At 37.4% G+C, this 26,716-nt stretch overlaps 1 protein-coding gene across 2 annotated transcripts in view; it reads right to left on the reverse strand.

The window, feature by feature from the left end:
- The window catches only part of ADK (adenosine kinase), a 560,488-nt gene that overhangs the window by 109,229 nt on the left and 424,543 nt on the right, over nucleotides 1–26,716 (reverse strand). For both annotated transcript variants that reach the window (XM_075534681.1, XM_075534682.1), the window contains exon 9: nucleotides 4,501–4,615. In XM_075534681.1, coding sequence (XP_075390796.1) covers nucleotides 4,501–4,615 — 115 coding nt within the window. The remainder of the gene's footprint in view (nucleotides 1–4,500; nucleotides 4,616–26,716) is intronic.

Below are 26,716 nucleotides of genomic sequence, written 5' to 3' on the forward strand. Positions count from 1 at the left end.
GCTGTTCTGTGTTCCCTACATGTTCTGCTTGGTGAGGGGCAGGGAGGGGTCAGACAGGACTCAATTGCTACTCTGTGTCTCCAGTTCTGTGCCCTGTAGCCCTGTGAGTCAGCGAGGGGGTGTTGTGCCTTGTGGTGGGCCAGCCTCATGTACAGTACTCTTTGTGTATTGGCTGCTCCGAGCAGGAATGTCCTCCTCAAGGTTTGGTGTGCCTGATTGCAGTTCTCTCTCTCCCTCCCCCTTTCCCTATCACTCTCCTTCTCCCTCTCTCAGTTTACGCTCCTGTGGTCTGGGCAGACCCGTTATATCTTCAGAATTGTCCTCTGTAGTGCATTCTTCCGGGGAGGGAGTCGATGTAGCTGGGACTGGGGCCCCCTTGCAGACCTTTAAGTTAGTTCACTGCTTCTTGCTGGTATGATGCCCTTGTAGTTTGGCATCCCAGGTTGAAGTCGGGTCTTGATCCATTTTAAAGTTGTTTGAGTCTTTAATATTTTCTGCTTTCTTTTTTTATCGACGTTTTTCTTTATTGTATTTTGTTATTGTTGTTCCTTTGTTTTTGTATGTATTCTAGCATATGAAATCCAGGATGGGAGAATTAATAGAAACAGTAACTGTATTAATGGTTTTTTGAGGGTGTAGCAGGGAGGTTGGGGGCAAATGGGGAGCTAATAACGAGGAGTCCAAGAAAGAAATAAATGTTCTAAAATTGATTGTGGTGATTATCGTACAAATCTTCTTGATATGACAACTATTGAATTGTATGATATGTGAATATGTCACAATTAAATTTTTTAAAATGTCATTAGTAGTTGTTGTCTAATAAGTCAATAAGGTCTGCACTCTTAGATGTGGAAAAGATTTCACTGACACGATCCCTATGCTACTTTCTGCTCGTTCAGCCAGCTCCTTGCTTTGATGACTCTTCAGTGCTCATCTTTGTACCTCAAAAAGCTTGGAACTCAACTGGCTAGCACACTGAAAAACAGTATAAAGTATAGAACCCCTGAACTGGAAAGGGACCCACCAGCTGGATGGAAAAAGACTTCAGATTCATAGTCAATTTAAATTAAAAGATTCTTTATACATGAAGAGAAAGTAGTTTCTAGATTGAAAAACAAACATACAAGCAAATTCGTTCATGTGAAGTCAGTTCTGAACTCCTGGAGACCCGCGTGCATCAGTGAGGAGCTGTGCTACTGAACAGGTGCATTGAGCATGTATTGAAAGGAGCAAAAGACACTTCCCCCCTTTCCTCTTCTCTAACTCACTCGCTGGCTTTCCTTACTGTTCACTGGCTAGCTCCCCTCATGCTCCTACACTAAAGATTCTGTAACTTAATTAGCCAGCAAGCACGGGAAGAATGATGCAAACAGAACTTATTTGAAGAAAGATATAGGCTAGTCATTGCTGTTTGTACCATATGAAAAGGAACTTTAAAATTAGAGGATGCACTCTATTGTCAATGCATGAGAAATACCAAATGGGTAGAAAATCTGTTCAACAATCTGAAAAACCATAGGGTTTTCAATGGGTGATTTTTGAGAACCAGATTGCCAGGCCTCTCTTCATAGGTGCCTCCCATCTAGGTAGACTCGACTTCCAACCTTTTGAGTAGCACCTGAGCAGTTACCCATTTGCCCTATCCAGGCACGCCCTGTATAAAGGTACCAAAACCAAACCCAACTCAATGCCACTGGGTCGATTCCGACTCATAGCGAGTAGTACGGGCCCTATAGGGTTCGGAGACTGTAAGTCTTTACAGGGGTAGACAGCCTCGTTTTTCTCCCATGGAGTAGCTGCCATGTAATCCAGGGGTCTGGGTTTATAGATCCCATATCTTAAAAAAAGGAGACACAGACTCTAGAATAAAATTCCATGGAAACAGATTTTGTTACATTATTGATAACTGTGGAAAGCTAAGTAGAGATCATTTAAAAATGACTCTGCAATAAGAGGTTTAAGGCACAATGGTTCCCAATTAGTGTTTCACTCAGTGTGCCAGCACAGCTTTGTGCCATTCTGGAATGTCACGTATGTCAAATTAAAGGGCCCTTTCCATCCCCATCTTACATTAGGATTTTAATGCTAGAAGGTGGAAAAAAGCTAATCCATATTCAAGGGAAAAGGAGAAAACAATAACCAATTGGTATCTCTTCTATGAATTGCCCCACAGGCCAAGCATTTTTATGTTCTTAATCATTACTAAATGACTTAACATGACACCCAGAGCCTGGCAAATGATTGCATCCTGACATGAGAACGAATTACAAATGAAATGAAAGATCAAGCCGTATTAGGGGACTGCCTCTGGGAAATGAAAATCTTTAATTCTCTTTTATTATTGACATTTATTTGGCTGCCATGAATAACAACACGGCAAAGAGATTCAGCCACACTTGTGCACTGAATAGCTTATGCGAGAGCTCAAAACTGCATTAACATTTATCATGTTTGCCTTTGTAACTGACACTACTGAACAGATTCTCTATCCATCTTGTATTTATTATGCATTGCAAATATAGTACTTCTTCTAATTTAAGTTCATTTTCATATGGTACAAACAGTAAAGACTGGTCTATGTCTTTCTTCAGCCAAGTTCTGCTTGTAATATTCCTTCGAATGGTTTAATCGGCTTAATAATACCGTTTCAAAGAATATCATAACCAAGAGAGCCAGTCCCGCAATGGGGAAGCTAATCTTTAAAGTCTCAAATGATGCATATTCACAATAACAATGACTCTTGTACAATATGCATGTCTGGAATATACAGAGCCTTAAAATAAATGTCTCTATAAAAAGCAACTAAATAGCTTTCTGAATCTGAAAGAAGTCCTACAGTTCCTATAAGAGAAAAAGTCTGAAAAAAAAAAAGTCTCTGAGTTCTTTACTTTTCCAGTTGTTAAGACAGCACTAGGCCACATAAGAGATAATAAGACAGCAATTCAAATAGTTTGGATAATTAACTCTGGGGTGTTCTTTCATTGTTTATACTTTTTTGTTTTATACAAATAAACAACATGGGTTTTCCTGCCTAACAATAAAACATTATATAGTATATCTAGTGCCTTTTCTCATAATATCGTCTTTCCCTGAACTGGTCTCCTTTCTTTAAATCCATAGTAGATTACAAAGCTTGGCATGGATATCAATGTATTTTGGGAAAGTCACTATATCTTAAATTTGCCTTAAAGATTACCTCTGACTTATCTTTTGTTAACTTTCAATTCTGGAAAGTTTCTAACATATACACAAATGGATAATGGTATAATAATTCCACACACATCAGCCTTTAAAATTTAACACATATATCTCATTTCATCTATATTCTTACTTCAAGATATACCACACACTGAATTATTTTGAAACAAATATATATTTAAATAAAATCACTTATTAAGCACTGCTAAAGGTTGATTGTGTTCCCCCAAAAGGTAAGTTTAAGTCCTAAATATGTACAAGTCCAGCAAGGTTGCAGGATATAAGATCAATATACAAACATCAATTTTATTTCTACAGCAGTAGGCAATCTGATAATTAAGAAAATCTCTGAAACAAATATCTCTTGCAGAAAATTTCTGAGCTTGTATTTAACTATTCTAAAATATTTGGATTAAACTATTTCTAGGGTCTCTTCTACTACAATTGTGACAATAATCTCTTTAAAAAAATCTTTTTTAGGTTTATATATTTAATCCAATAAAATTTTGTTATATTCACTATCCCACCTTTCTTTACTCTTAGCTGATTATAGTTTCTGGAATAATATATCTGGGATATATTAGTTATATAGATAATATATTTCTGGGATATATTAGTTACATAGATAATGTAACTACACTTTACCTTACATTTAAAAACTAGACTTGCTAGTTATATCTTTATATTTCAATGTTCAAGAGACAACTAGAGAAAATTAATTATTGTTTGCAATAATTAATAATTATATGACTGAATTTAATCTGAGCAGTGCAGATAGAACTAGAAGACATATTTTAGTTTAAGTAGCAGGTAGTATATTGAAAATATTTATCATTTAAATAAATGTTTTTATATGAAATTTCTATTGTATTTTGATGAGAAATACCTCAATGAGGAAAAGCAAGAGTAGATTATTTTCTTTACACACAAAAAAAATGATGATGCAGTTTATTTCTGGATTTTATTTGTTCCAGAAATAAATTTATTTGTTCATAACAGGATAAATTTACTTTGTTACAACAGTTATTTAATAAATGCATTTTTTCCAGAAAGGATATTTTTAGACTGAAAAGTCTAAAATCCAAAATATGAAAGCAAATAAAAATAATCAGAATTCTTTTACTCAATTCAATTTTAATAAATTATCCTAAAAATAAGAAATTATTTCTGCTGAGATAGAAGAATATTTACTAAAATACAAAAAATATTTTGTTGAGAAGACATTAGAACAGAACTTAGAATTTTGTTGTAAATTATAAAACATCATCAATACTGGGATTCTCACACAGTTCTCCCACATACCTGTAGCCATTATTGTGTCTTCCTTTCCTTGGGTGAATATCACAATTCTTGGTCTCTTTGAATTCACCTTCGCCAAGGCTTGTGTCTTTCTGGCTATCTCTTTAATGTCGTCAGTCTATTAACAGAAAGGAGAAAAAAATTCTCATAATCAGTATAGTAATGCAAAACTTTATTAAGTTAAAGATTCAGCTTCTATAATCAAAAGGTTCAGTTTCTATAATCAAAAGTATAAGCTCTAATACTTATCAAGTGATTTAAATTAACCACACACAAAGAAAACAGAGTAACATAATGACTTCCCAGAAACCATTGTTAAGTTATAATAATTATAAATTTACGACCAATCTTATTTCATTTATATTACACCTACTCTAAGCAGTCCTAATGGCTAGTGGCTATGTGTTGGGTGACTAACAGCAAGGTCAGTAGTTTGAAACCATCAGCCACTGTGTGGGAGAAAAATGAGACTGCCTACTTTCATATAGAGTTACAGTCTCGGAAGCTCACAGGGGCAGTTCTACTCTAGCCTACAGGGGCACGATGAGTAACAACAGATCTGATGGTGGCAGAAGGAATAGACTTCATGGTAGTGAGTTTTTTAATAATCACCGTGCCTTTCATAGTATTCCAAAACAAATCCCAAAACCGAGTTGGCATCTATAAATGCTTTATTAAGTCTCTGAAAGGCAATGACTTCAATAAGCTTAACAACAAAACTATCACCACACATTAAAAAATAAACCATTCCTTCAGATCAACAAATATCTTGCCAGTTTAAAATTTTCGAATTGAAGAAACATTTAATTATTTTAGAGGTTTGTGGCACAATTACATTGACTTTTTTTAAAAAGCAGCTTTAGTTCAAAGCACAAAGCCAGAAGCTAGGCGGACAGTTCCTCTGATCTTACTCCTGAATTTTTGGGAGTTATCAAAATTATAACTAAATGGCAGGTAGAGTGTATATATACTCATAAAAAAAGAGACAGGGAACAACTGGGGAATGGCTGAATTCATGTACACTTCAATTTAAAAGGTCATTCAACTTTTGATTTCCTATGCCAGCTTAAAAGAAGTGTTCAGGGCTTTATGCTCTGGGGAAAACAGTAAGTTTTGATGGGGTGGGGCAGGGATTAATATTCTGATGCTATTGTTTGAAAGGCTCTGTGCAGGAAGGGGAAATAATGCAGGACTGAAAGGAGAGAAAGCGAAGCCAACACTCTGTTTGATGTCCTTGAGTTGGTTTTAATGCACAGTGATCCCGTGTACAACAAAATGAAGCACCGTCCAATTCTGTCCCACCTTCACAACTGTTGCTATGTTTAAGCCCATTGTGTCAATCCATCTTGTTGAAAGCTTTTTCCTTTTTTGCTGGCTTTCTTCTTTGCCAAGTATGATGTCCTTCCCAAGGATTGGTAATTACTATTATGTCATCCTTGCTTCTAAGAGCATTCTGGATGGATTTCTTCCAACACAAATTTACTTGTTCTGGCTGTCCGATATTCAATAATTCAAAGGCATCAATTCTTTGATCTTCCTTATTAACTGTCCATCATTTGCATATATCTGATGCAATCAAGGCTTGGGTCATGCACTCCTAAATCCTCAAGAGATATATTTGCTTTTTAACACTTTAAATAAGTCATTTGCAGCATATTTTCCCAAAGCAGTATGACTGTGGATCAAATTAAAATGTTGCCTGTGATGACGTCAATTTTTTCTGTTTCTCATGATGTTGTTTCTTGGACCAGTTGAAAGAATTTTTTATATGGAGGTGGAGATAGTTAAGGTTTATTGTGCCAACCTGGCCAATAAACACATGTGGGATTAATTGAGGGGCAGAGAGATAAATGGCTCCTTGAGACTCGCCTTTCTAGTTCTCGGGGCTCTTGCTCTCTGATGGTCGAACCAAGGTGCAGCTGCCTTAGCCAGTTCCCTGCTTCAGCTGGCAAGGCTCACTTCCTGCAAGATATCTCTGAGGAGAAGCCACATGGACCTACCCTGATGCAGTCCTGGGTGCTGGAGCAGCCGTGTGGAGACCCCTGCCAGCGCTGAGATGCTTACACATTCACTGACTTGGCTTTCCTCCTGCAGTCAGCATCATTGCATGTATTTTGTGAGATGGAGGAGGGCTTTGTAGATCGATGTTGGACATATGGGCTAATGTTGGACTTATGGGCTTGGACAGCACTGGGTTGGGAATCTTTCTTAATGTACACTTACTCTTTATATAAGACTCTCTCTTATTTACGTATGGATTTCTGTGGATTTGTTTCCCTAGTTTACCCAGACTAACACAGAGGTGTAATGCATAATGAAGTAAGTGCTTCAAGTACGTTGTACTTTCAGAAAGCATAGATGTCATATATGTATATTTCAGGTAATTAATGTGTCTTCCTAGAATTCAGATCCACATTCATCTTCAAATAGTCCAGCTTCTGTGATTATCTGCTCAGTATGCAGACTAAATAAATATGGTTACAAGTTACAACCCTGATAGAAATTTCTGCTAGCTTTAAACCTCACGGTATTGTGCTGTTCTTTTCAAGCAACTGCATCTGTACATCTATATTCATATAGATAAAATCTATCTATCTATATTTCATATGTGCAATTAAGTTTTAGGAAGTTCCCATTCTTTGCATACTATCTATAATTAGTTATGATACATAAGTTGAATGCATTTGCATAATCAATCAAACACAGGTAAATAGCCTGGTAATCTCTCTTTTCAGTCAAGATCCATTTAACTACAGCAATGAGGTTCCTCATTACCCATCCTCTTCTGAACCTGGTTTGAATTTTTGCAAGTTCTCTGTTGTATTACTGGTAACCATTTTGAAATTACACTCTAAATAAATAAATACATAAAATTACATTCAGCAAAAGTTGACTTGAATGCAATGTTAATGGCATTCAATTTCCATATTTTGTTAGGTCACCTTTCTTAGTTTTCTTTAAATACAAAGCTTTAAAATTATGAATTAATTTTTGAAAACTGACGCTATTTTTCATACCCCATAGATTATAACACTGACATAATAAATGTTCTGAGTTGATTCTTATTCTTGAGCTGAAGATACAATTTTTAGAATAATTTTGTCAATAATTTTAGATCATTTAAAACTTTCCATAGATTGGCTTGTTAGTTTACTCTGTCACTGTGTAAAGCATCAAATATTTATGGAGAGAGAAACAATCATCAGAAAGACAATATACCTGAGTACATAAAGTGAAATATGTAGGACAAAAAAATTTATGTAAGCAAAGTCGATAAGTAACAAAGTATTATAATAAACATCAGAAAACACGACTTTAGAACATAAAACATAAATGTTTTAAAAAAATTTAAAAGAGAAGGTTCAAATTTTATTTTCTATAAATCAACAAATCTAAAATATGGAATATATAAATAAGTAACATCTTTAAAAATGCTTTTTATTGGTGGCTTGTACAGCTCTTATCATAATCCATTGTGTCCAGCACATTTGTCCATATGTTGCCATAATCATTTCAAAACATTTTCTTTCTACGTGTGACCTTGGTATCAGCTCCTCATTTTTCCCCCTCCCTCCCTGACTCTCCCTTCCTCATGAACCCTTGATAAGTTATCATTTTGTTTTCATGTCTCACATTGACCGATGTCTTCCTTCACCCACTCTTCTGTTGTCTGTCCCCCTGGAAGGGAGTTATGTGTAGATCATTGTGATGGTTCCCCTTTCTCTCCCCACCTTTTCCTTCCCCTCCTGGTATCAATACTCTTACTATGGGCCCCGAGGGGCTTATATGTCCTGGATTCCCTGTGTTTCCAGCTCTGATTTGTATTCGTGTACATGCTGTGGTCTAGCCGGATTTGTAAGATAGAATTGGGGTCATGACAGTGGGGGAGAGTGTGGGGGGAAGCATTAAAGAACTAGAAGAAAGTCATGTGTTTCATCAGTGCTATAGTGGACCCTAACTGGCCCATCAATATATATTTGTTTTGTTGTTGAAAATGCACACAGAAAAAGAGACACAAATTCACCATTTTCTACACACACAATATAGTAACACTGATTATATACTTCAAGTTGTACGACCATTTTCACTCCCACAGTTGTTCTAGGTTGCCCTCCTCCATTAACATAAACTCACTGTCTTCTGAGGTTCTTATCTAATCTCTCAAGTTGCTGTTGTCAATTTGAGCCCAAGACAGTTCTTAAAAGAGTGTAATGCTCAAGGCAGAAATGTTTCACAGTTAGGCTAAACTATTGTTTGCTTGTAAGAACACTTCAGGTGATAAGCCTCAAGATTCAATCCTTATACTTCACACATGGGCTATGGATCACCCCCCAAATTTTCAGGCTATCAGATTTCTCTAGAACAGTGGTTTTCTACCTTCCTCATGCTGCGACCCTTTACTACAGTGCCTCACGTTGGGTTATCCCCAGTCATAAAATAATTTTTGTTGCTACTTCATAACTGTCATTTTGCTGCTGTTATGAATTGGGTGACCCCTGTGAAAGGGTCAGTTAACCCCCAAAGTGGTCGCCACCCACAGGTTGAGAACACTGATCTAGAAGCTGCTCTCCCACTTGCAGTACGTGCCTGGAAGGGCCTGTATAACAGCATGAATATGAAATAATGGGCTTCATTACTTGGTGCATGTGTGGCCCACATAATTAAAAGAAAATCCTTATTACATTAAAAAAAATTACCTTTGATTTCACCATGGCTTCCAGTATTGAAAACACACAGTATTAACACAAATTCAAAGCAAAAAAAAAAATAACTTGGCCATGAAAAGTTTATTAAAGATTATTTCAGGGGAGTTGGATGAGCCCCCTATAAAATGATTTAAAAAATAATAATAATAAATTTTTCATTAAAAAAAGATTATTTCAGGGAAGGTTTACAGATGACTTGGAAAACAAAAGTCATATAATAGTGTATTCAAACTCTCAATTGAATATTCACATTTGATTGAAATAACATATATATTCCTCCAACCTGATATACATTATACTACTATACAATTTGTGCTTATGATTAAGTAAAGCTGACACTTAATGAAAATAAGAGGTAAACACCCAAAACGTATTCACTTTATTATCTTGGGAGTAGAAGGTATGCATATACTGAATGTTTCTTTAAAATGTCATTCTTTAAAAAAATGTCATTCTTTAAGGTAGTATGTAATCTAATCAAATAAATAATTTTTCTCAAATTAAATCTTTGAAAAATGTCAATTCAAAGTTGAAGCAAACTTTTCCAAAACAAAGCATAAATCTCTACAGAATAGCTAAGGTATATTCTATTTGGATCTACTTCTGTCATTATGTATTAAAAGTCCTTTTGTCAGTCTCTCTAGATTTAGTGGAAGTACCTAATCTAGATTTCTCAATGTGCCTTGAGAAGCCACTGCATTGCCCTCAATGGTTGATTCCCTTCTAGTACAAAACATTCCTTAAAATTAATTGGCTTCTAAATAGTTCTGTTTCTACTTTTTTTCCTCTTGGCAGATTCTCCCTAATAACACTTATGCTTATATATGATGCAATGGAAAAGGACGTTAAAAGTATGACAGACTTGGACGTGTGTGTGACGTGGCACAGGTCAATAAGTCTTCCTGAGCTTGTTCCCTCAGCTACTCAAAAAATAATACTTATCTTAAAAGATGGTATGAGGCATGCTTATTAAAACAAACAGACAAGAGCTCAAAGAGAAGCATGGCATTGGCAGCATCTGAAAGTATCTTCCAACGGAACATTTTCAAAAGGAAAAAATATAGTACCACTGCAGTGGACATGGAGAGATGTCACTTTAACCCAGTGATCAAATTAACATCATTAATAAGACATATTGATATTCTGTTCCTCCCTAGTACGATGCACTGAGGATACCTTGTTTTGTGGTATTCCTACCAAAGAGTCTAGCTTCAATTAAATCCTGAGATTAAACAGAGAGCAGTCTATAACATGACTGATGGGTAATTTTCAGAACTATAAAGTCCAGTGAGGGAATTGCAAAGGGTAAGTTGAAATAAAATGATAAATTGTTGAATATAAAATGGATGGTTTGCTCTGTAAACCTTCACTTAAAGCACAGTAAAAAAGTTTTTGGGTTTGCTTTATTTTAAGTGTTGAGGTCATGGACTAGATGGAGAGAGGGCAAAACTGTCACAGACTGGACAAGCCCAAGGAGACATGACAACTGAGCACAACTTGAGATCCTGTAATAAATTTGGAGCAGATAATTAAAGGTAAAATGGTGAAGCATGATTTCGGTCTGTAGTGTAGTTATTGTTATTATGCCAATATTAATTTTTTGGTTTGGGTTACTATGCCAATCATTAACTTAGGGTGAAGCTGGCTCAAGGGTATAGAAAAACTATAATTTTTGGAACTTCCTTTTAAGTCTAAAATCATTTCAAAATCATATGTAAAAAAGTTGTGAGGATGATAGAATGCCAGGTTAGTCAAAGGGCTTTTTGTTAGGTGCCATTGAGTCAGTTCTGGCCCATAGTGTCCCTCCCGACGCACAACAGAAGGAAACAGTGCCTGGTCCTGTCCCATCCTCACAACTGCTCCTGTTGCAGCCACTGTGTCAGACCATCTAGCTGAGGGCCTTCCTCTGTTTGGCTGCTTCTCGACTTTGCCAATCATGACATCCTTCTCTGGGGTCTGAACTTGCCTGACATGTTCAAAGGACATGAGATGAAGTCTCACCATCCTTGTCTTTAAGGCATATTCTGGCTGTTCATGCAAGACAGTTATCTGTCCTTTTAGCTGTCTATGGTCCCATCAATATTCTTCAGAATCACAGCTCCAATGCACTAATTTTTCTTTGGTCTTCTTGATTCAATGTACAAATTTCACATGCGTATGAGGCAAATGAAAATACCCTGGCTTGGGTCAGGCACACCTTAGTCCCCAAAGTAATATCTTTGCTTTTGAAAACCTTAAAGGAGTCTTATGCAGCGGATTTAGCCAATGCAATGTGTTGCTTGCTCCTTCCATGAACCTTGATTGGGCCTCCAAGCAAGACGACCTCCTTCACATACATATTATTCACTAGGTAAGAGATGGACTGTTACCACCTCTCATCTAGTGCGTGTTAAGTACTTGATCAGCACGCATTCCTCTCCTCCAATGACACCGACTGAGGCTCTCCCGTAATGCTAGGAGATCTGGTAGCATAGTGGTTACACGTGGGCTGCTCGCCACATAATGCCTAGGTTGCTTTAAAACACCAAGAAAGAAGCTCCGGGGTTTTACGTATTAAGAATTTAATTATGATATCTAATTGGGGAAGTCCTTAGGTGGTTTACATGGCTAACAAGGAAATGGTTAACCGATAGGTAAGAGACTCAAATCCACCCAGAGGTACCTCTGAAAACTACGGACCGGGTGAAGGTTTGCAGAGAAAATCAGCTTTCTATTCAACAATTCATATTACATTTTGTTTCATGTCATTGATTGCAGTCCCCACAATGTAACATCCTTCTTTCCATGTTCTTCTTGTCTTTCCTTCTACTCCTCCTCCTTCCCTAACCTTTCTGCCTCCTGAACTTTGACCGCGTAAAAATGCGGCCCTTTTAGTCTTGAATGAGTAATGGTTCTAACAAGTGGGTGTCTCCCTAAGTTACTGTTCAACTTATAGACTTGTCTATTGGTTGGATTATAAGTAAGGAATGGTGGTGAGTTCGGTTCCAAGCCTGAAGAGTAAGTCTTGGGGGTTGAGTAAGCCTGGGAATTTTTATGATTTTGAGTTAGATTCCTTATAATTTGTTCACTCTATTCAGGACCATCTAATATGACCTTTTCCAGAACGTTTGGGAGTGGTAGCTAGGTACCGTCTAGTTCTGGTCTCTCTGAGTAGGCTAAAAAAAGTGAAAATATTTGTGACTCAGTGAACATTCTCTATAGAGCAGAATGTTCACAATCAAATGGATAGGATGACACATTTTGTGGAGATGACTCATCCTCTTACCTCAGCCGCTCCTGTCCTTGCCCAATGGGCACATGAACAAAGTGGCCTTGAAGGCAGGAATAAAGGTTATGCAGCTACATGAACTTCTACTCACAAAGGAAATCCAGAATGTGTAGTAGACGAAAGTAGTTCTAAATACCAGCCATGTCCATATGACCAGCTGTAGAAATGAGGCCTGTAATTGCTATAATTTCTATTTGTATGCATATATCACATACTTTTGTTCACTTATAAAATATGTGAAAATGGGGTTAATTTGTTTTTTCATTGTATACATATTAGTTGTCACATGTTAGGCACAAGTATGATTTTTATCATTGTTTTTGTTTGCAGATTATGCGTGGTTAAAAAATTGTGCACGGGTGTTAGGCTGACAAGCTGACACAACTTGATAAGTTGACAAGTCTGGGATGGTTAGAGTTTATGTCAACTAGACACTCCAGGGTGAAAGTAGGGATGGAGTTTGATGAAACCTCCTTGGGAGTGTGGCCTTTGCATATGAGAGAGATCCTAAGCACAGTCAAGCTCTCTTTTGCCATTTGCCTTCTGCTAGAGCTGGATCCTACATCTGGCTTGTTAATCTGTGTCACCTACTGATCACAGGAGCTGTTAGGGGACTGCTGGCCTTTGATTCATTCGGGCAACCACAGACTGGTTTACCTTTGCATCCACCAGCTTGTGGCCCTTGTGCTTTATCATCCTGCTTCCTGTTCATCAGCTTTCATGAAGCTACAGGAGTCAGGAGAAGACTGGCTTGAACTGGACTGGACTTGTACAGCTGCGTAAATGGTTTCTTGATATAAATCTCTTTCTATATACATATACATATAAGTAGTATTGGTTTTGTTTCTCCAGAGAACTAAAAGTAGCAGTCTGTGAAATCATCAATACCAGCTAACTTCACACCCCCGACCAAAGACAAGCTGTTCCAGCCATCGTATTTGTGGTAGGCTGGGCTGACTAGAGAAACAAATTCAGTGACACTCATATATGTGTGACAGAGTTTTATATCAAGAAGTGATTATATATCAAGCAAACATCTCAGCTCAGTCCAGATCAATTCCATTAGTCTGATACCAATCCATAAACCCCTCTTCAGAATCATGCAGCCACATGCAATGCTGCAGACTGCAGGGATATCACAGGCTAGTGGGTGTAAAGTCTTGTGGATTCAATCGTGGTGGCCGTCATCACAGGTCTCCTGCAGGTCTCAATGGGGCTCATCACCAGGAATGTGAAGGCAGAGAGAGAGAGCCCTCCTTATGAGACCATCAACATCAGGCTGTGACATGACTGACAGGTTAGACTCCACCCCTAAACGTTTATATCTTCAAATTGACACGAAATTATGTAACTGCCACAATATGAAAGATGAGTTAATTAAATATTTGGCCAGTATAAACGATGTTATAAATATTTAAATGGCCATTGGCAGGAAACAGGTTTATTGTGTGAAAATCTTTTCTTCACTTTTCACAATAGCGTTCTCATACAGTATTTGTCTTTTTAACTAATGACACTCAGAATCACATCCTCCAAGTTCATCTAAATTATGAGGTGCTTCATGGAATAATCATTATTTTAAACTTTGAGCACTATTCCACTGTGTGTATGCATGACAGTTTAACACCCATTCTTCCACTGATGGGCATTTAGGCTGTTTCCATATTTTTGCGATTGTAAGTAGAGATGCCATGAGCATGTGTGTGCATATGTCTACTTTTGTCATGGCTATTATTTCTCTAACCGACTAGTGGGGCTGCTGGATCATATGACATTTCTATTTCCGATCTTTTTAAGGAAGTGTTATACTTTTCCATAGTGGTTACACACTTTATAATCCCATCAGCAGTCTATGTGTATTTCAAAATTTGTGATTTCCTGGTTTTATGAACTTTGATATTAAAGCTGGGGTGAGATATCTCACTTTAGTTTTTATTTGCATTTTTCTAATGCATAATGCCAACACTCAACAGAAAATGAGAGGATAATGTTGTCTATAACAGGATAGAAACTATATGCCTACAAGGAAGTCCAGTTAATACATCTATAATTCATACTTATATACCATTCAGTAAAGATAGTGATAAAAACATCCTACCACATTCTTCAGTCTGAAATTGGTCAAATATTGAATCATGATACATTAACAATTATTAACAACTGGATGGGATATAAAGAAGGATCAAAGAGGAAGAATCAGTAATTGGAAAACATGACCTTAGTGACAGAAACAAAGCTGGAGACAGCATGATAGACTTATGCAAGACTAATTACGTCACTGCAAACCTTGTTCTTCAACAACATGAATAGTGACTATATGTGCATTTCAAATTAACTGTGTTTGTGAGAAGAGATGATGGAGAAGTTCAATATCATCAGCCAAAACAAGACCAGGGGCTCACTGTGGAAGGAGCATCACTTGCTCAGAAGTCTAGGTTGAAGAAAACAAAAGTAAGTTCACAAGAACCAAAATACAACCTTGAGTATATCCTACTTAATTTATAAAATATCTCAAGAGTTGTATGGTAATGTATATGAAAGTGTAGAGGAGGTATTAATCTGTCATCAGGCCTAATGGTGCCTCCTTGTGGGCATGGCCTTTTCATAAGGAGGGCTCTGGGAAGCAGCCTATTCTTTCTGTGCCTTCACCTTCCTGCTGGCTGACCTGGATTGCTGCCAGAGCCCTGTGATACTTCCACCACCAGTGGATCTAAAAGATCTTCGGTCCACCGGTTTGTGATAATCTTGCATTCTGCATCGTTGTATGTGGCTGCATAAGTCTAAAGATGGACTAGTATCAGACTTAAGGACTGAGTTGGACTGGGCTGGGATGATTTCTCAATATAGGATTACTACTTGATATAAAGCTCTTTCTTACGCATATATGAGCGTCACTACATTTGTTTCTCTAGTCAACTCAGCCAACACAAACAGATTGATGCACTGGACTCTAATGAGAGAAGGTAGGGTGATATCAAGAGCATTATACATGAGGAAAACAAAAGATCATAAAAAAGGCATTAAAAAAAAGACTAATCTGGATAATCCAAAGAGACTCTGAAACTTGTTCTTGCATATGGAGTAGGTAAAGTTAATTTAAAAAAAGAAGTAAAGGAATTGAACATAAAGTTTCAAATGGCAGCTCAAGAAGTCAAAGTATTAGAATAAAACTGCAGTAGTTCCATAATCTGGTATGAATTTGAGGAGTAAGAGTATATGGGTAGAGTCTAGCCTATCAATCAGAATATAGTCAATGAGGCCTCTATGTGGGCATGGCCTTCTCTTGAGGATTCTGGAATTCCTGGATTTCCTCCTTGGATGTGGGACACACACACACACACACACACACACACACACACACACACACACACACTCTCTCTCTCTCTCTCTCTCTGGGCTCACTCTCTTGTAGACTCTCTACTGACAATACTCACTCCCTGAGAGATGCTCTACTGACAAGACACGTGTCACTACGCTGATAGACCCTGTGTCTTGGGAACTGGAGAAGCCACGTGGAGACCTGAGACCCGTGCCAGTGCTCAGATGCTTACAATGCCAGTGGATTCAAAGACTTTCTACCCATGGCCCTATGATCATCCTTCATTCGGTGATATTGTGTATCTTCTGTGAATCTGAAGAGGGCTTTATAGATTGGTATTGGACATCTGGGTTAATATCGGACTTATGGGCTTGGACTGGACTGGGTTGGGATACTTTCATAATGTACAATTACCCTTCATATCAAACTCTCTCTTATACACATATGCGTTTCTACGGATTTTTTTCCTCTAGACTACCCAGATTGATTAACACAAAAATGTACAAATAGTTAACGTAGAATACCAAAAAGAAAGAATACTCTTGGCAAATATCAAGCTGGAATAAAAACAACCCCCAAACAGTAGAAAACATTCAAGTCTCAAGTTGTAATACTGACTAAATGACCCTAGTCAGAAGTTTTACTCTATCCTACAGGGTTGCAATGAGTCAGAACTGTTTGACATTCAATCATTTTAAGCAGTAATGTGATCATGAACAGAGGGTACTGAAAGAAGAATTCAAGGCTAAACTAAAGGCATTAGCAATAACAAAAAACAACAAAGAAAACCAAGGCTCCAAGAATTGATACAATACCAACTGAAATGTGTCAACGAGCTGACAAGCAGTGCTGGAAACACTCACTAGTCTATGCCAAGAAAATTGGAAGATAGCTACCTGGCCAACTGACTGGAGGAAATCCATATTTGTGCCCATTCCAAAGAAAGGTACCCTAACAAAATTCAGGAATTGTTAAAGAATATCATTAATGTCACTTGCAAATAAATTTTTGCTTAAGTTAATTCAATAACAGTTGCAGCAGGACATTGACAAGGCACTGCCAGAAATTCAAGTTGGATTCAGAAGAGGATGTAGAACAAGGGACGTCACTGCTGATGCCAGATGGATCTTGGCTGATAGCAGAGAATATAGAAAGATGTTTACTGGTGTTCTATTGAGTATGCAATGACATTTGAATGGATCTTGGCAAACTATGTATAATGTTGAGAAGAATGTTAGAGAACAAGAGGCAGCCATTTGAAAAGAACAAGGGAAATACTGCATGACTTAAAATGAAAAAAAGGTATGTGTTAGAGTTCTACTTTTCCCCGATACTTATTCTGTCAATATGTTGAGTAAATAACTGCAGAAAATGGACTATATGAAGATTGTGGGATCAGAATTGGAGGATAGCTTATTAAGAACAAGAGCTTATAAAGAACTTGAGCAATGTAACCAAGAGGAATTACTGAAACCTAAATGAAGGTTGAACATGATAGTAGGACAAGAGGAAAGTAAAAGGAAATAGAGGAAAGAACTACAAAGCACAGAAGGTTCCTAGGGAGATTACGAGTCAGTCAGGGTGCACTGTAGCACTGATGAAGCATACAACTTTCCTCTAGTGTTTCAATCCCCCACCCCACTATCATGATCCCAATTCTACCTTAAAAATCTGTGTATACCAGATGTAGACTTTACAAATCAGTGCATACCAGATGATATACACTGGTACAGATAAGAGCTGGAAACACAGGGAATCCAGGATAGATTAAACCCCTCAGGACCAATAATGAGAGTAGTGATACAAGGAGGGGAAGGGGAAGCTAGGGAAGAAAGGGGAAATCAATAACAATGATCTGCATATAACCCCCTCTCTGTGGGACAGAAAACAGAAAAATAGGTGAAGGGAGACACTGGGCAACTTAGTAGGAAAACACCCAACACAAAAAGTATAAGATGATGTCACAGAGTCTGCAGATGGAGATAATAACCCTGAATATCAATGGCCCGAACTAAGGCATTAAAAGACTGAGGCTAGCAGACAGGCTTAGAAAACACAACACCCCCACCCCCCCAAAAAAACACAACAACACAAAAAACCCACAACCCATCAATCTGCTGCCTACAGGAGACACATCTCAAGGCTAGAGACAAAAATAGGCTGAGAATCAAAGGATGGAGAAAGGTATACGAAGCACACAGCCATTCAAAAAAAGCAGGCGTTGCAATCCTAATCTCGGATAAAATTGACCTCAAAGTGAAAACCATAAAAAGAGAAAAAGGGGGACACTAAATAATGCTCAAGGGAACAGTAGACAAAGAACCACTAAGCATTGTAAACATATATCCCCTGAATGAGAGACCCACTGAATATGTCCACCAAACACTCTAAAAGATTAAAAAAAACCACAGCCATAACAATTATAGTGGGGGGCTTCATTACACTGCTCTGTCAGAAAGATAGATCACAAGGAAACTCAACAAGGAGACTAGAGACCTAAATACTACAATTAGACAGGTGAACCTGGCAGAAACTTATGGAGCTTTTCATCCAAATAAAAAAAATTCACATTCCTTTCAAGCCTGCCAGGGCACTTATATGAAGACAGACCACATGCTGGGGCATAAGGCAAATTTACATAAATTTAAGCACATTGATATCATACAGACCTCTCTCTATGACCACTGTGCCATAAGGCTGAAAATCAACAAAAGGAAGACCAAGAAAACAAGAGGAAGAATAACTCTGTTGCAAAAGGAGTGTGTACTGGCACAGATTAGAGAATTAGGAAATTTCTAGAAACTCACGAGAATGAGAACACGACGTACCAAAACTTATGGGACACAGCAAAGGCAGTTATCAGAGGAAGTTTCATAGCAATACATGCACACCTGAAAAAGGAAGAGAGACTCATGATTGATATGCTGGCACAACATTTACAACAACTAGAGCAGAGTCAGCAGGGCAATCCTACTAATAGCAAAAGAAAAGAAATAATAAAAATCAGTGCTGAGATTCAGGAGAGGGAAAATAAGAAAATTATGGAAAAAATTAATGCTGCTAAAAGTTGGTTCTTTGAAAGGATAAACAGAATAGACAGACCACTGGCAACGCTAACGAAAGAAAGGAGGGAGCAAATTTCAATAGCAAGAATGAGGGATGAAAGAGGGACATTACAACAGATCCTAATGAAATCAATAGGATGATTACACAGTGCTATGAGAGATTGTACTCCAATGAATACAACAACTTGGAAGACATGGACAAATTCTTGGAAAAACAATCCCTCCCTAGAATATCCCCAAAGGATGTCAAGAATCTCAACAGACCCATAGCAATAGAAGAAATAGACAAGGTTATCAAGGGATTACGAACAACAACAAAAAAATCCCCTGGACCAGATGGCTTCAATGGAGAATTCTACCAAGCATTTAGGAAAGAACTAACACCAACCCTACACAAACTCTTCCAGAACACAGAAAAAGACGGCAAACTCCCGAATTTCTCCTATGAAGCTAGTATAACTCTAAGACAAAAACCGGGCAAGGATCCCACAAGAATTGAGAGCTACAGACCAACATCCCTAATGAATATTGATGAAAAAATCCTTAACAAAATACCAAAAGAATCCAGAAGTATATAAAGCAAATAATTCAACATGACTAAGTGGGATTCATACTACCAGGGGCGCAGGGACAGTTCAACATACGAAAGACCATTAGTATCATTCACCACACTGACATGAAAACTATAAGAACCACATGATAATATCGAGAGATACAGAGAAGGCATTTGACAACATCTAACACCAATTCCTGTTTAAGACACTTGAGAAGATAGGAATGGAAGGAAAATTCCTCAAGACAATACAAGCTACATATGAAAAACCAACAGTCAACGTGGTAGTCAATGGAGAAAAGACGAACACAATCTCACTGAAAAAGAGGACCAGACAAGGATGCCCCTTATCCCCACTCTAACATCTTACTGGAGGTTGTAGTTAACAGCATAAGGCAAAGAAAAGACATCAAAGGTATTCGTCTGAGGAGGAAAGAGGTGAAACTATTTTCAGATGATATGATTTTATATATGGAAAATCCCAAGAACTCCACAAGGGGAAGCAATAAAGGGGTTTGGCAGAGTGGCAGGAAACAAGATCAACAAACAGAAGTCCATTGGCCTACTACACACATTGGATAAGACCACAGAAGAGGAGATTAAAAAGGTGGCACCCTTCACAATAGCCAAGCACAAATTGAAATATACAGGGATATACCTGACTAAAAGATCTACGAGGAAAACTACAGAACACTATTATAAGAAACCAAGAGCAACCTCAACAAAGAATATCCCATGCTCGTGGATTGGAAGACTCAGCATAGTCAAGATGTCAGTTCTGCCCAAGGCACTATATAAGTTTAATGCAATCCAGATACAATTACCTTCATCTTTCTGATTACCAACTTCAGAGGGAAGAAGCCCAGAATTAGCAGAGAACTCCTCAAGAAGAAGGACACAGCGGGAGGGCTTGCATTACCTGACTTTAGCACATGCTATATAGCCATAGTTGTCAAAACTGCATGGTATTGGTACAATGACAGATACTCAGACCAATGGAAAAGAACTGAAAACCCAGAAATAAAATCATCAGCATACAGACAACTGATCTTTGATAAGGGCTCAAAAAATATCCAATGGGAAGCAGATGCCCTCTTTAATAAGTGGCGCTGGAAAAATAAGATATCTACCTGCAGTAAAATGAAGCAAGACCCTTATCTCACTCCATGCACAAGAATAAACTCAAAGTGGATCACAGAACTTGAAGTTAAACCCCAAACTATTAGGACCATAATGAAGGAATTGGGACCAACTTGAGAACTTTAGCGCAGGGAATACATAGACTATCAGAAATACGGAAGGATACAAACACAGAGGAGGCACAGATTGACAAATGGGATATACTGAAGATAAAACACCTGTGTACATAGAAAGAATTCACCAAGAGTAATAAGAGAGTCATGGACTGGGAAAGCATCTTGAGCAAAGACAAATCAGACAAAGGCCTTATTACTAAAATTTACAATACTTTGCCAGCTTCCAAAAAGAAAAAAACCAATAGCCCACTGAGGAGGTGGGCAAAGGACCTGAACAGAAGTTTCACAGGAGCAGAAATCCAAATGTTCAATAAACATATGAAGAAATGTTCCCAATCTTTAGCCATAAGAGAAATGCAAATTAAAACAACTATGAGATACCACTTAACACCCTCAAAAATGGCCCAATTTCAAAAGTCAGAAAGCAACAAATGTTGGAGGGGCTGTGGTGAGATAGGAACTGTCATCCACTACTGGTAGACCTGTAGGTATGTTTAGCCACTATGGAAATCGATCGATTTGGTGATTTCTAAAACAGATGGAAATTGAGCTACCATACGGTCCAGCAATCCCCCTACTGGGCAAATACCCAGAAGAGGCAAGAAAGAAACCACGGCCAGACATCTGTGCTCCAGTGTTCACTACAGCACAGTTCATAATCGCAAGGAGTTGGAAACAACCCAAATTTCCATCAACAGACGAATGAATTAAAAAACATTTCCTCAAGGGCTTAAGTGGAGAGTGAAAGCTTTGAGAATGATTGGGGCTGGGAATGTATGGATGTGCTTTATACAATTGATATATGTATATGTATAGATTGTGATAAGAATTGTATGAGCCCTAATAAAATGTTAAAAAATAAAAATAAAATAAAAACATTTCCTCAACGTCCTATATAAATATATTTATATATGTACCTGCTAGTATTTCTACCTCTATAAATGCCCTTGGGGGCAAAGATATTTATTATAGTTATGGTTAAGTCATTATATAATATCTATCCATGTTTATGTTGGCCTTTGCTTTAAGTCTATTTTCAGAACATAATATTGCCACTCCTGCTCTATTTGAAGGCCATTGGTTTGATATATATTTTTCTCACCCTCGATTTTTAGTTGATTTAAGTCTTTATGTCTTGCGTACAGCATATTATTTCAATCTTTCTATCTGTGAAGAAGCTAAGGAACAACTAAAATGCATATAAGGAGACTAAAAAAACTAAAATTTTAATTTTTAAAATTTAAATTGTCCCTTGTGATTAGTGAATCTGATATTGGGTAGCACAAATGTATACTTTCCTATGTAAGTGGTATAATGTGATAGAGTCATTGGTGTGAGACACTCCAAATATGTGATCTTGTGGGAGAAGTTGGGGCTTGTGGAATAAGTGTGGGTGTTTGTTTCCTCTAAGAAGTATTAAATCTTAGAAGTCTAAAAGAAGAAAATTAAAATATGTTCCTTAGAGAAAAAGTGAATACATGATCCAAAAGATGGCATAAATTCTGTTAATCAGTTGACACACTATTGTGCCAATGATTGTGCTATTGATGATGAAAATATGGAGAATATCTATTTTAAGTTTTATAGGTATTTTGTCAATCTAATTTAATTTTCAATATAGCTTTTAGATGTCTTAATAATGAAACATGCTTTAAAATACCATATTTTCATTTAAGTCCTAAAAATACAAATCTTTTAATTGGTTCAGCTCAAGATAATGTAGATTAAAAAGACATTGTAGTCTCAATAGATTTTTCAGAATAATAAAAGGCCTTAGGAAACTTTTTACCCCTAGAATTGTCATTTAATATTCTTAGCAGGTCTGTCATTACAATCAAGTACTACATAATTTTCTATCACATATAGATGTCTTCTGCATTGTGCTCTGCCCAGTTCCAGTTTTTATCTCATTCTCCAGGACCCTCCTACGCTACTTCTTCTTACTGAATAGTCCTAATGTATTTTAAAGATTACAGATATTGAAAAATATATATGATCTAAAATTTATAAATAAGCTAACTAAAATATCATAAACAATGCCACTGTGGGTATTTCCTGATGAATAAATACTGGTTAGTTTTAGAAGCATTTAGCACGATCTGTCAGTAATGTCGATGCTCTAATGCCAATGATCACTAATGTCAATGCTGACTCAGTCCGATGCTTTGGACACTGATTGGGATTTAGAAAAGAAAATGAAGGTAGGAAAGAAGAACTGGTGGGAAGCAAAAATAATCATCTTTATTTTTATCTTTTCATTTCTCATTATGCCCCAACTTTAAAGGTAAAATTAAAGTTTGGAGGGACAAACATGTATATTTGTTTTTATTTGTCACATTAGACTTCAGAGATTAACACATTTCCACAAATAGAAAGCTACTAAAATAAAATGACTTAGTTTTGGTGTAAGATTTAGTGTTTGATTAAAAGAAAAAGTTATTCTATATCTCTGCTTTTATATTTCTGTCTAATAAGCTAAGGAAACTAATGACACTTTGAAATCACCAAATTTGTCGAAATAGCATTCTATATACAGATTATGTTTTAGTAATAATAATACTTACTTGAGGTTATTCTACTCACAACACACATGTATTTTATAATAATGTTTTAAGAAACCCATAAAGGGACACATCAAATCAACGTGTACTTAAGCAATCCACTGTTAATATGGCTGAGAGAGCAGTTTTGCTATGTCAGGATTTAAGACGCTATATGATTATAATCATGGTCACTTTACTTAAATGTTATAATCAATTGTGGAATCAGCAAATAGAAAGAATCAATAGAAAGGTTAATTTCAGTTAGGAGAAAATAGGAAAAGTACTTTATTGCTAGACTGAATTTAAACCAGACAAATCCAAGGCATGTAACAAGGGGCAATAAAATATGATTCATCAGACTTAATCAATTTTAAAATTATTATCTATATATAGTGGACAATGCCTTTTGTTATGTAACATACTCTATTTCTAAGCATGTGTAAACCTGATTATTTTTATAAAATCAACATTTTTAATGCAAATACAAGAAACTGACAGGTTATAAATTTATATTCCACAAGCTTTTATTTGTTGATAATTTTTATGTAAGACAGGATATCATTTTGTTGTATTTATTGTGATTTGGGTGAAAGTTTACAGAGCATATTGTTTTTCCATTCAAGGATTTATATGCATTTTGTTTTGTGATATTGATTGCGATTTGCACAATCTAACAACATGTTTCCCTTTGCCGTGTCTTTGGAGCATGATCCTGGGCAAATGCCCTTTTGATGGCACATGGTGGATTGTGGTAATGAGTGCATATCTCCTCGGAATTACTGTTTGCCTCACAGACCTGTCTGTCTTGGGCTGAAAGTGAAGCTATGAAATGATTTCAGCTTCAGGCTTGAAGGAAATGTAAGTGCCACAGCCGTGGGGATGCCTCCAGTCTCTATCAGATCAGCAAGTGTGGTCTTTGGAGTAACGGAGTTTTGTTCCACAGTGACCCCATTCTATCTGGAATCTCCTATTGTGAGCCCTTTCAGAGAAGCAGCCAGTTCTTTTGGTCTCAGGATCGTGGAGGGTGGGACGCACATGTTGCATGAATCCTTTGGACTAATTGTTTCCTTGTATCTTTGATTTGATCATTTTCTTCACTCCAGAAGGGGGGAGACCAATAGTCGCATGTAAGATGGCTGCTCACAGCTTTGAAGACCCTGATTGCTACTCATCAACATAGGATGTAGAACGTCTGTGGAATACGAGGGGGTACCCCCAAAAAGCAGAATTTCACTGGGCAAACGGAGCTTTCCTAGTACGCATTTTTCTGCTAGGTGAGCACAGATTAACTCGCTCTGAGTTAGTGCACCCAGTGGCTGAGTTCTGAGTTCTCTCTGGTTACAGTGAATTTATTCATAAAAGCAGTTTCACTTAAATCTGACTTTTTTGTGATGACTGATTTAAAAGAACAGCTTGTGGCTGTGAAATTTTGTTTCCTGCTCAGTCAAAAAGCTGCAGAATCTGTTGTGATGTTGAACAAAGCATACAAGGAGAGCACTATGGGAAAAACTCAAGTGTACATATGGTTTTCTTGTTTCAAAAAGGGTGAAATGTCGACTGATGAAAAACCTCATTCTGGACTTCCATCAACTTCCTGAATGGATGAAAAATGTTTACACGTAGTGCATTTGGAATTCGTTCTACCAGGTCAGACTGTAAATCAAGCTTTTGACTTGAGGTCGTAAAAAGAATGTGTAACAGTATGTGACAAAAAGGCCTGGTCTTTGGCTGACAGAAGACAGGTTTATCCACCACAGCAGTGTACCTGTTCATGCAGCCATCTCAATGTGCCAATTTTTGGCAAAAAAATAGCAGGCCTCTCTTGCCCCATGCACCTCACTCACCTGAACTCGCTCCATGCAACTTCTTTTTGTTTCCAAGAATGAAGAGGCAACATGAAAGGATAGTGATTTGGCAACACAAAAGAGGTGAAGAAAAAAAATGAGGGAGGTGCTGTCAGCCATGCAAATAATGCGTTGTAAAAATGCTTCCAATAATGAATTTGCAAATTTGACAAATGTACTAAGTGTAATGGAGAGCACATTGAAGGCGATAAGGTTGTTTTGTAAAAAACTTTAAGTAAATGGCTTTGGGGGAAAAAAAAATCCTTTTTGGGGGGGAGGGGTAGGGGCTCTTGTATGTTATGCCAACTGACCATAGTGCCTTCCGAGACAATGGCCCTGAGTCCTCAGAACTGGCAACTTGATGTGTTTGGTTACGTCTTAGAAGCTTTTAAACATTAAAATTTAACATCATAGAAATTTTTTTTAAAGCTTAAAATATTTCACATATATTCTCGGATGAAAATATTTGATCATTAATTAATTGTTCATCAGATGACACTTTGCTTTGTAGACCAGTTGCCAGTTTGGGAAGCTACAAAGTAAATCAAAGTAACAAAACAAAAACCTGGAAATCTGTATTTCCTCCACAGTTGTTCCTTTCTTCAAATCTACATTCATTAAACATGGTAAAACACACAAGAAATTCCCTAGAAACTACCACAGTTGCCAATAGTTGAGTATTAAGGGGCAGACTTTCTTTTTTTAAAAAAATTTATTGGGGGCTCATACAACTCTTATCACAATCCACACATACATCTATTGTGTAAAGCACATTTGTACATTTGTTGCCCTCATCATTCTCAAAACATCTGCTTTCTACCTGAGCCTTTGGTATCAGCTCCTCACCCCACCCATGAACCCTTGATAATTTATAAATTATTATTATTGTCATGTCTTACACTGTCCGATGTGTCCCTTCACCCACTTCTCTGTTGTCCATCCCCCAGGAGGGGGTTATATGAAGATCCTTGTAATCGGTTCCCCCTTTCTACCCTACCTTCCCTCCACCTTCCCGGTATCGCCACTCTCACCACTGGTCCTGAAGGGTTCATCTGCCCTGGATACCCTGTGTTTCCAGTTGCTATCTGTACCAGTGTACATCCTCTGGTCTAGCCAGATTTGTAAGGTAGAATTGGGATCATGATGGGGGGTGGGGTGAAAGCATTAAGAACTAGAGGAATGTCGTATGTTTCATCATTGCACCCTGACTGGCTGATCTCCTCCCAACGACCCTTCTGTGTAAGGGGATGTCCAGTGAGGCAGATTTTCTTATCTTCAAGTAGCTCTTTCATAGGACTGTGAGTGCAGAATACTCACATTACATGTTCTTATTTTTCTCTATGAAGAGGAAGCTTCATATTTCTAGATATCAACTTCTATGACACAGATAACATGTTCGTGTATTATTTTGTCACTTGATAATGAGTCACCTTTGATATATTTAAGTAACAGTTGTATCACAACTTCATAAAGAACTCTGGTGACGCAGAAGTTACATGTTGTGCTGCAAACTGCCAAGTCAACAGTGGAAATCACCAGCCATTCCTCAGGAGACCGATGGGATTTTCTACTCCCATAGAGAGTTTTAGTCACAGATACACGCTGGGAAGTTCTATCCTGTCCTATAGGGTCGCTATGAGTTGTCAATGCATCGTGGGCAGTGAG

Source organism: Tenrec ecaudatus, chromosome 16 (assembly GCF_050624435.1).
Source record: "Tenrec ecaudatus isolate mTenEca1 chromosome 16, mTenEca1.hap1, whole genome shotgun sequence".
In the NCBI taxonomy this organism is placed as follows: domain Eukaryota; kingdom Metazoa; phylum Chordata; class Mammalia; order Afrosoricida; family Tenrecidae; genus Tenrec; species Tenrec ecaudatus.